General features: G+C 25.8%; 1 protein-coding gene across 2 annotated transcripts in view; it reads left to right on the top strand.

Moving 5' to 3' along the window:
• The window catches only part of LOC100206781 (multiple myeloma tumor-associated protein 2 homolog), a 31,311-nt gene that overhangs the window by 1,669 nt on the left and 16,992 nt on the right, over positions 1-12,650 (top strand). The window contains exons 2-3 of one of the 2 annotated variants that reach the window (XM_065810096.1): positions 2,841-3,019; positions 10,197-10,251. In XM_065810096.1, coding sequence (XP_065666168.1) covers positions 2,917-3,019; positions 10,197-10,251 — 158 coding nt within the window. In that variant the 5' untranslated portion in view covers positions 2,841-2,916. The remainder of the gene's footprint in view (positions 1-2,840; positions 3,020-10,196; positions 10,252-12,650) is intronic. The other variant, XM_065810097.1, reaches the window with a different exon arrangement.

The raw sequence follows: 12,650 nt of genomic DNA on the forward strand, positions 1-12,650 counted from the left end.
GTAACAACAATGAATTCAGATATCTTTCTTGCAGATACAATTGATACCTCCAGCCATTCACATACTTCTGACTGTTTGGTTGACGTTGCTGCTAATTCTATCAACAAATGCGAAAAACAATTTAGTTGTAAAGTTTGCAGTGTAGTAACTGATAACGCAGCAAATATGTCGAAAATGAGACAACAATTGGAAACTCAAGATATTGTTAATGTTATTACATATGGATGTACAGCTCATATTCTCAATCTGTTGGGCCAAGATTTGACAATTCCAAACATCAAGGAGCAGATTGTTCAAGTTGTTAAATATTTTAGAAACAACCATTTAGCTGCTGCTACATACATATCAAAAGAGGGGCTATGACTTATAATGCCCCAAGATGTCAGATGGAACACATTGGCTGATTGTCTTAAATCCTATCTGAAACACTGGCCGATTCTGTTAACAATTTGTGAAGAAAACAGAACAATAGTTGGTAATAATATTACAAATATTATAAAAACCTTGGTGTAAAGCAAAGTGCAGAAGAACTGTTACAAATGCTTAAACCAGTTGCTGTTGCATTAGACCTGATGCAGCAGGACAGTAGAACTATTGGTGACAGTGTAGTAATATGGAAAAATCTTCAGAGGGAATTAAGTCCTAAGCTTAGCCAAGATGCTAAGAAGAATTTATCCAAAAGAATACAACAGGCAATGACCCCAGCTCATTTCTTGGCTAATATTGTTACTCCTAAACACAGAGGTAAAGAATTAAATGATAAAGAAATAGAGATTGGAATGGACTTTGCAGCTTCAAAGAATCCAGATTTTCTTTCACTTTTGGTTAATTTTAAAGCAGAAGCAGCACCATTTCAAAAGTTTATGTTCCATCATAACATTGTTCAAACTATTAAGCCATGTGATTGGTGGAAATATCATAATGATCATGTGAATCTGGAATTACTGAAAATTGCTGAACAGTTACTGCTGTTGCTTCATCTGCAGGAGTTGAAAGTATATTTTCATCATTTGGTCTTGTGCATTCAAACATTAGAAATAGACTTGGAATTGAGAAAGCAGGCAAATTGGTTTTCCTATTCAAACTATTTAATAAAAAAGCATTAGAATCAATGAGTTTAATTAATTTAATCTTTGAAAGTTTGTAAATAATCAATATTAAAAAATATTTTTCAATGTTTTAAATTAATTTAGTTATAATTTCATTATATTTTTAAAAACTATTTGGTTAGGAGTTTATTTTTCCAAAATGTAATTTAAATAAAAAAAAACCGATTTAAATCAAAAAAATCTGATTTTAATCAAAAAAATAGATTTTTTCATTTATTTTTTTTAAATTATGATTTTTATCAACCCTGTTTATGGCTATTTTTATAATTTTCACCGATATGCTATTAATAAACTAATTTTTATTAATAATTACAATTATCTTTATATTTTTAGCATTTAAAAATGTCAAGAAAATGTTTGAGAACTCATCCTGGCACAAAAAAATGTTGTATTAAATCCAATTACTTAAATTCTAATCTTCTAGAGACAATAAGCAAAATATTAAATTGGAAATAATGTCGATTGTTGAGGCTTCTAAATTATTCTATAAATTAAAAAATAAACACTGGTAATATTGTCATTAGTATTGATTAGTTTTAAAAATTACAAACTTTATATAAGTAAAAAATGACTATTAAAATAACTATTGACAATATTCTTTTGTTAAAGTACTTTGATGTTTTAATTTTTTGATATTATTATTATTTGTATATGATCTTCAAAGGCAATTAACGAAAATTAAATTGGAATAAATGTTGAGATTTCTAAGTTTTTTGAAGTACCCAAAACATCATTCTATAAATTAAAAAATAAACACTGTAAATCAGTGGGGCACCATACTGTCTTTAGTATTGATTAGGAATATTGTTTTAAAAATCGTTTACTTTATATAAGTGTAAAACGAATACCATTTGGTGTAAATGACTTAAAAAGTTTTTTTAAAATCTATCTGGATGATAGCAGAAAATACAAGACAATACTTTAAAGATTGTCAACCAGGTTAAAAATAGTGGTAGCTTTCTCTTGACAGATATCCATTGTTTAAAGAAAAAATGTCTTATAGTATTTCAAAGAAATATGTGTATTGTCATATAAAATTATTTTTCAGTTATTCAAAACCTAGAGAATGAAATAAATGGAGTTATTCCAGATAACATGTACAATGTGGATACAATATGAAATATTGTTGATATATATATATATATATATATATATATATATATATATATATATATATATATATATATTATATATATATATATATATATATATATATATATATATATATATATATACATACACACATGTATACATATATGTATATTAGGGTGTGTCATAAAACAACATTTTTTGAAAATGTCTGATGATACCCCTTAAATGTGTTCTATGTAATAAATTAATGCTAAATTTACAATTTTTTAAATAAAAAAATTTTTTAGGGGTTGCTCAAGACCCTTAAACATCAGATGAGTCCCTAGTATTTAAAAAAAAAAGTTCTTTAAAAGCATATCATGTTGGGTCTCAAAAGAAGTGCAATTTTATAAAAATTTCAAAAATAATATTTTATATAAAGACTAGTTTAAGTTTTATGGCTCATTATTTATTATTTATTTATTATTGTTTTTTAACAAAAAATAAAAAAGTACATATTTTCATAGTTTTTTGAAATAAACTTTTTAAATTTGTGTTTCCATAAATTTTTTTTATTATTTTTATAAAATTTCATAAATATATATATGTACATAAATATATATATGTACATATATATGTATGTTATTACTTTCTTTCAAGTTTATTAATATAAGTTGGTCTAAAAACAAGATATCCAATCTATCATTTTGGTTTTGATTGTTTAAGTTATTTTCATATGGCTGGAATATATCACCCTAGTCGAGGTGGAGTTAGAGGAGGTCAAGATCAATTTAAATGGGAAGACGTTAAAAATGATAAAGATAAAGAGTATTATATAGGTTTTTTTTTCTTTCTGTTTTTTTTTTAACATTTTTTATTTTAGTTTTTTTGGTTGTTCTTTTTTTTTCTGTTTTTTTTTTTTTTTAAATATTTAAAAATATTTGTTACAAAAGTTTGAATGACAATTATGTTTGATATAAGTGCTATTTACTAATGAAAAAACTTAAATAAAATTAAAAGTTTATTTTTACTGTTTTTTATTTTATTGTAGGAATTGATTTTTTAGCTTGAAGCAAAGATCATAAAAACATTATTTAATTTTTATAAAAAATATGTGATTTAACTTAAAACTAATTTAATAAAAATATATAATTTTGTTCTGATAAAAAAAAATTACATAATTTAATTTATATTTTAAAAATAAAATCTCAGTGATTATTTTTAATAAACGATATATACAGCGATATAATTTTAGTAATAGAATAATAAACTAATAAACTTTTAATAAATAAAGTAAATAAGCTAACGTAATTTTTTTAATTGTTACTTTCTAATTATTTTTTAAATAGAAAATCATTTGAAGTTGCAAAGCTGCAATTAGAAATTTAAGAAATAATCTTTTTTATGTTTATGTGTGTTGGTACCTCATATTCTAAAAACACTCCAGTTAAGAGTGGAATAACACAAGGAACTGTATTAGGACCTATATTTTCTTAGATTGTGGCATTAAGCTGTTTGCAGATGATATTAATTTGTATTAATCGAGAAATGATTGCAACAACATTGATCTTGTAAACACTTTGTAAAAAATCTTGGCATGGTCCAATGATTGGCAACTAAAAATAGCAACCAACAAATGTTTTCATTTATGCTATGGAAGATATAATATACCTAATCATCCTTATTAATTAAACTCTGTTATCAATATTGAAACTGTTTATTCCATTCAGGATATTGGAATCACTATGTCCTTTGATACAAAGTTCTCTAATCACTGCTCTCGTATTTCAAGTATAGCATACTCTCGCATTTACTTACTTTTAAAATCCTTCAACTCTAACAGTTCTCAACTTTTGTTAAAAGCTTACAAAGTTTATGTGCGGCCTGTATTAGAATCTTGCACCCCAGTTTGTAGCCCTCATCTTTTAAAAGATATAATTTGCTTATGAAAAGTTCAAAAATATTTTACCAGAATTGTCTGCAAAAGGTGTCATATTGCATACCCTGATTACTTATCAAGACTTATTGTTTTCGAACTAGAATCTCTTTAGTATCGCAGAGTTAAATTTGATCTTTATATGACTTATAAAATTGTACATAATCTCGTTGATTTACCATTTTTAGATTTTTTTACTTTTTCCAATGCAAAATATTTTACTAGAAGTCATTCACAAAAGTTTACTCCATGTAACAAATACATTAATGATAGAAGAAGATTTTTTTATAGCAAAAGAATCATTTAAGTCTAGAACTCACTTCCTGACCACATAGTGAACTTGTCCTAACTGTCTGCATTCAAATCGAATTTAAAAAAGTATTATTTAAATTGTCACGCAATCTACTAACTCGGTTTTTTCACATTTACTCATATTGAATTTTCTTTTTTTGGTGTTACATAAGAGTAATTTACCTGTCTCACCATTTTGTATCTTGTACATTTTTCAAATACAAATAAATAAATAAATAAATAATCATTTTAAAAATTCAAAAATTTAATAAATTTCAAGTCATTTATGTAAATGTCGAGAAAAGAAAGAAATATCAAATTTAATTATTTAATATTAAAAAAATATTATAATAAAATAAACATTCCCTTATAGTAATAATAAAAAAGTCATTAAATAACATATAACGCATTTTGCAGTAATTAATATTATTGCAGTAATTTTAAATAAGTAATGCCTTTAAAAAATTAAAAAATAAAGAGAATTTTATGACGTCAAATTTCATGTTAAGCTAATGCATTAAACATTTTTTATTTAAAACAAGGCCTGCATATATATATGTATATATATATACACATATATATGTTTATATATATATATATACACATATATATGTTTATATATATATATATATATATATATATATATATATATATATATATATATATATATATATATATATATATATATATATATATTTGTATATCGTGGCCTACTATAGTGGCAGGCCAAGTAAACATACGACTTAAAAAACAACTGTAGTCAAGTTTTAATTTTATAAATTTCAAATTAATAATTTATAATATGGCGCATTCTAGAATAAGAGTGTGGTCTTTTAATTTAATATGCGATATCTTTTAATTTTATGTTTATTAAATTTGCTTATTTTTTGGAGCTAAATAATTAGATTTGAAGAATGGTTTTTGAATGTTGTGTCACTGGATGCAGAGGTAATTATGATGTAACAAAGTTTGTGAAAGCTTTTTGCTTTCCAAATAAAAAAATGTGGATAAATAAAAAAGATAGATAAGTGCTATACCTCAAGATAATATTCCAGATAGCCCAAATACTTTTATTTGTGAAGATCATGGGCCTAAAGACTATGAAAAGTTTACAGAAAGTTAAGATCAAAACATCCACCATCTGTATTTTCTTGTGTATATCCAAGTCAAAATCCCACTCTACTGGCACCACCAAGACCAACTACGAAATCATTAGCCATCTTTAAGAAGTACTAAGCGTGAAGAAATGGAGGATTTAGTGAAAGCTGATAATATTTCTTCTTTAAAAGATTTGTGTAATAAAATATCTAAAACTATATTTTTTTCCTTCTCAATAATATCAATTATCTATGAAAACTTCAATCTGCTGATATGTTGGACAACTTGGCTGTTCCATAGTTTATTTTGAAAATAAAGATGATTTATTCTTTGATAACTATCACTGTGGTCTTCAATGCACCATAAAACCTTTTTCTTACAATCATATGAATGTTATTGACTGTTTTAGTCGTCTCCATGCTGCAATACACTATCTGAATTTTTTACCAATCGATCGCAAGAAAAGTATTATTATTGAACAGATGTTAAGTATGAGCTCCTTAATGTTTGTTGGTGAAGAAAGTATTCTTCTAATATGGTTGCTAGGGCATTTGAGTACTTTTCATTGTTAAGAACTCTTTACTTTTGGTTATGTGATGACTACGAACTACCAAGTATATCTTTGATGACAAAGTTGTCATTTAGAGTTATAAATAATGACATGATTTTTTAAAGTTGTTATTCGACAAATGTTTTATTTCTTGAAGACAAGTCATTCTACTGATTGATGAAGTTTATGTTAAACCAGAGTTAACATATCAAGTAGGTATCATTTTTGGTAATCTGTAAATTCCCCAAATGAATTAGCGAAAACAGTTTTGGGTTTTTGATTTGTCCTTTGTTTTGTGGAAAACAGTTTTTATATAAAGCATTACCAGTAACAGGTTTAGATGCTAATTTTCAATATGATCAAATAATGCAAACAATTAGAACAATTAAAAATTGTGGTGGTTCTGTTGTTGCTATTCTTCGCAACAATATCAAAATAAATAAAAAGTTTTTTGGAATATCTAATCTCCGTAATACTTGGTGCACTAATGATAAAAAACAAGATATCCAATCTTGATCCCCTCTAACTCCACCTCGACTAGGATGATATATTCCAGCCATATTAAAATAACTTAAACAATCAAAACCAAAATGATAGATCGGATATCTTGTTTTTTCTTCTATATGACTTTGTTCATTTAACAAAATCTATTCACATCAATTGACTCACAGAAAAATGCTAAGAACTATGTTTTACTTACTAAAGGTATTTCAAGAACTGCAAAGTGGTTAGATTTTAAAAAACTTTTTAAGTTTGGAAAAGATGCTATTGTAAAATTGTCTAAACTTAATGAAACTGCAAATTTTCCTAAACCAACTTAATGTCAAAATGTGTCAACTTGTTTAAGAAAATTTTGTGATGAGACTGTAGCTGCTTTAAAAACTTATTCATCCATAAAAAATGTTGATGACACCACAGTGTTTTTATATATCTTTATCAAATTTTTTAAAATTGATAATGTTAAAGAACTTTATGAAGATATTTGTACGAGAGATAAATATCATGCTGTTTTTTTATCAAACAATGATAAACGGCTGACCTTTCTTTTATATTTGGCTGATATGGTCAAAAAAATGGCTCCTGAAAAACAAGGTCATAGACTAAAAAATTTACAAAAGATTTTTCTTGTGCTTTTTCTCATACATTTCATGGGTTGAACTAGTAAAACTATTTACATAAGTTTGTCTTGGACATTTTACTAGTGACACTGTATATATTGAGAAAGCATTTGAAAAACTTCGGCTAGGATCAGGTGGTACCTATGTTATAAATGTTTAGCAAATATTACAAAAAGTTGAGATTAAAAGAACAAAACTTTGTCTGAATATTAGTATCATTGCAAATGATTTAGAAGTATCATCAAGCCATTTGTGTGACAAATGTAATTATGCTTTGGAAGATGATATTTTGTTTAACGTGCTTCATAATCTTCCAGTTATTGAAAGCAATTTGTCTAAAGAAATTAAAATGTCTTTTGTTTACTATGCTGGCTATGTCAATAGAGAAGATCCTCCAGTTGAAGATACATCATTTACCAGTTTAGAGATTGTCAGAGAGATTATTCGTGGCAGTTTAGGTTTGCCTGGAGATAACATTTGTATTTGGATATTTATTCATACATTTTATTTCATCATCTGGACATTTTTGTCTGTTGCACTAGCTTATCTAACTATTTTTTGATGGTATCTAACTTTTATAGATTTACCGATGTTTCCAAAAAAACATTACAGAATCCTTGCCAATTTTTTAACAACTATTGCCATCTTTATACCCTGCGATCTTCAAAGGAACCCAAAATGATAATTTTGAAGGTATCTTAAATGTGGAATATATTTTTATTGTATTAAATATAATTATATTGTGTATATATTTTAACTAATTGTAGTTTTATTATGAAAAGTTATTTTATCATATAGATTTTAGAGTTTTTTGCACAATTAAAGTGAGTTTTTACTATATTATATCTAATGAAATGTGGTTTGCATTTATTATACAAATCTTTTTCATTTTGTAGATTGAATTTATTCGTTACAAAAATTTTATTTATGACTTATGTATAACTCATTATTTATTAGAAACATATAAAAAACAGAATGCTTCCATAAAAAAAACTTGCCTATAGTTTTTTTAAAGCCGCATGTTTACTTGGCGTGTCACTTTAATAAGCAATGATAATGATAACACCTTTAATATGTCAAATATAATTGTAATTCCCTCGCTACTTTTATCTAATGCTTGATAGAGCTTTTCTGTTATAAAGTTGACAAGTCAGTTGTAGAGCGAGAGAATCAACGTTCGTATTGATTGTCAGAGTGTTTAGACTCACGATGAAGTATTAGAAGTTTGATAATTAAACGCTTTTCTAATAATAACAAGAAGACTGAGAAATAATTACATAATATTTCAAAATACTATAGTCATGCTTCAAAGTATTAGAGAAATTAATTCAACTGTAAATAGTGCATGACACCCTAAGCAAAAAAGCTATATAGTTGCTTCAGTTATGCCAATCAACTCAAGTTGTAACAAAGAGCTCCTTATGTGGCCTCAACAATGTACTAACTGGGAACTCTCCATGCACAACATGGCACTCTTCATGCTCTGATATTTTATGGAATCAGCCTATTTGAGAGCTACCACAGAGTTCATAAGCCTTAATACGAGTGGCCTCAGAATCAATTAAGTTTTTGCCTTGGAGGCTTTTTACAAGACAATAGTTTTTGAGTATCTCTTTAAGATGAGCATTTTTATCAAGTTACCATCTCTTTACTTAACTAAGCCTTTACTTAACTAAGAGCATAAAGGCAGCAGGTGTTTTAAGTTAGAGTTAACTTATCTTAGCTTTTGCCTAGTAAAACAAGTTCTAAGGTAGTGGAAAATTTTAAGTCCATACTAGATTACATGTTACCAAGGTGATTACAATGATCCTGGTTCTGACCTAACTATTGTTTTTGTTAATTTTTTAATTATCAATTAATGAATCAGCTTTTTTCTGTCCATAAGTATCAACCATAAATGTGCCATTGGTTCATTGCTATTATTATATTCTTTTTATTTAGTATTATTAATTGCAAACCATTTGTGTTAGAAAATTTGCTGACTCTAATTTGAAGTATTGTTTGAACCCATTATTAATGAGAATACTAAATATTTATGAAGTAAAATTATATAATGCTCTGTTTTTTAATATGTGAGGAAAAATATTTTATCTCTATTTTTTTTTTAAAGTTAAAAAGTATATTTACTTTTTTAAATTTTTTTTTAAATTTTGCAACATATACCCTGAGAAAAATTAGTAGCTGAACCAACTTTTTTGTTGAGTTTAATCAGTTTTTTGATTAATGTAACAAATCTTCATAATAAAACTATTTTAATTGTTACCGGAATCAATTAAATTTGACCAACTGAAAAATTATTAAAAAAAAATTGACATCAATTGATGATAATATTTTATTATGTTTGTTTAATGCAAGTTTATTGGCCCATAACAACAAGCAGTGCTTAATAAATTTTACCTTTTTCATACTCTGCTTTTAGCAGAATTAAAATACTTTTTATTATAATGAAGAGTTATAAAAAATGTAGGGAAAAGGAACAGTATACTTTTGCTGCTTACTCATTGAAAAAAAAGGATGTTTAATCTGCAGTCCATGGATTCAGTTGCAGCCTTCCTAATTTTTGAATTGACTTGCTATTAACTTATAAGTTTGCATATGTGTGTGAGATAAAATACATGTAAATGTACTTTACATTATATTTACATGTATTTTACATGAGGTGTATTTTATTTACCCAGTACAATCAAAAAAGGTAGAAAATATTTATTCCTTGCCTAAACTTAATTTATTTTCATATAAGAACTAATAAATTTTCTAGTTATGCATCTTTAAAAAAATTTAAATTCATAACAGCAAATTTATGTATACCAAACTAAAATACTTCCAATTTTTGTGTGTTTTTTTACTTGCTTTAGCAAGTTACAAAGTGTAATTGTTTATGTTTATTATTTATTAGTTGTTGTATATTTATTATTTGTTGTCAGTTTGTTTATTTTTTAACTAACTTTAAATTAAATATACTTGTTACCAACTGTAGCAAGTATATTTAGTTTTTTTTTTTAAATAATCGATACTTTGTTAAGGTCATTCTCTTATGGTGCCAACTGGTCAGTGGACTAAGGGTAAAGACATATTTTGGTGAGACAATTTTTATTTTATTAAATATTCTTATAATTTATTATGATTATTATTTTGTTATGAAAAATTATTTTTAGGTTTTAGTTTAAAAAAGTATTGTTGATTTTGTATATAGATTTTGTCAAAATGGCTGCAAGTTGTCATAGTGACATTTTATTTGAGACATTTTTGAGATTTGAGATTTTTTTTTTTTTTTTGCATAAGATGGAAAAAACAAAAAGAAAGATAAATTAAAAAAAAATGAAAAACTGAACAGCAAGTGAAAAATAGGTTGCATATTCGAATTAAAAATGAGAAATTCTATACAAAAAACATATTGTTAGCTTGTAAACAGAAAACAAATTTTTTGGCCTCAATACATTTAAGTATTATATAAATAATTTTTTTAAATTGAATATAGTAAAAACGAAATAATTTTTGTAATATTTTCTAATAAAAAAACAATTTTTGGTTGCATAATTTAAGGTGGTAAATTAAAATTTATGAGATATTAATATCTTTTCATATTGCATTATTTTACATTATGTAAGTGTAACTACTCATGTACTTGGAATAGACTCAAATACAATTAATTGTTGTGTTCTGGATTTCATGGAAATGATTAAGCTAACAAAAGCAAAAACAATCAAGTGGCTTAATCTAAGTTAACAGACACTAGGATTACCTTAAAAATGATGTTATTGCATCTACTAACAATGCAGCAGTCTTAATAAAAAAAAAATGGTAATATGTTAAGTGTTTTAAATCAACTTTGCCATAGTTGTGTGCTGCGTTTAACTCTGATGGGTTTTTTTTATATACCAAAAATTATAGTCCCAATAAACTGTTTGACAAAGCAGATGATTTGATTGATGAAAATAAAGAAAAGAATGTAGGAGATTTTATAGAAGATCAGTACTCTAATTACTGTTTTATTAAAGAAGAGTTTATTAAAGAAAATGAATATGTTAAGTCATCGGATACTGACTTTGATTAAATTATTATCAAAGTGGTTTTATAAAAATGTTTAGAAAATCAACTTTTAAAACATTTTATTTTGCAACAAAATTTAACTCAAAAAATGGGGGAAAAAGTCAAGTTAAAATTAGATCAAAAAACTTTTTGATATAATTTTAAACTGTGTGTAAAACATTTTTATTTTTGAATTATGTTCAAATTTTGATTTCCCAAGTGTAATGATTTAACAATTTATAATTTCATCAGAATGTACTAACAAATCCTTAGGGGTTGTCCATAAATTGTCACACTCTGGGGGGAGGGGGGATTAGTTATTTTGTGACGACTCATATGGGACTTGTTACTAAAGTGTTATAATGTTGTGACTTGTTGCAGAGAGCGGGTTAATTTTTGATCGTCAAAAACAATCAAAAATTGAATAACATAATTTATGGACAACCCCTTTGTCGAATCGAATTTTGACCCTATTTTAGGAAATGACTTTTTCTTTTTCTTTTTTTTCTATTTGAATTTTTCTTTTAAACCTTGTTGAATTTGAAACTGCTGTTACTGAATTGAATAAAAATGATGCAAATCTTATAAGAGCTGAAAAAATTTACAAAATTTTGTTTGAAAAGTTGCAACCAATGCAAACTAATATAGCCAAAAAAAACTGATACATGCTCTAAAGAAAAAGAATGAAAGAGAGAAGAGATCGAGTTTTAATGACTCTGATAATTTATCTACAGAGTGGTATCAAGTTCTAATTATCATTTTAGATATTCCTAAACAAATGCAAAAATTTCATTTGCTGTTTAAATTTATGGAACAAATATACTCACAAGAGTGTATAAAAGAGCATATCAATATTAATTATGACTCTACCTCATCATTACCTGATGCAAATGATTTAATCGAAAAAAAATTGCAAGTTGGATTGCTAAAAGAACTCCAAAATGTAAAAGTTCCATAGCAGATTCTCAAGACAGCTGGATGTTTAATAAAATAATTTTAAAAAGCAGTTTGGCTTTTTTTGACAGTTGAACACTAGGCATTCTATTCAACATATAATTTATTTTAAAAAAAAGAGAAAAAAAAAAAAGTTCAAATAATGATAGAGTTGTTCAAAATGCTTTGTATTAAATTATTATAATTTTTACATTTTTTTTCATTTTTTTCTTTTGATGAGTTATTGAACTACTTGATTATTTTCATATTTTTTTACTCAATGTTCGATAGTTGAAAAACTCAAATAGTTTGCTCTATCAACAATAAAATCAATTGTTATTGTGCTCTACAGTCTTTTCTCTTCCAGTAACTTCCAACTCTAATAGTGGTTGCTTGCAGTCTTGTTGGAAGCTAAAATGTTAAAAAAAAAAGAAAAGACATAAAACAATGATAATGGTGATGATGATGATGATGATGATGATGATGATGATGATGATGATGATGATGATGATGAT

This window comes from Hydra vulgaris, chromosome 11 (assembly GCF_038396675.1).
Source record: "Hydra vulgaris chromosome 11, alternate assembly HydraT2T_AEP".
Taxonomy (NCBI): Eukaryota; Metazoa; Cnidaria; class Hydrozoa; order Anthoathecata; family Hydridae; genus Hydra; species Hydra vulgaris.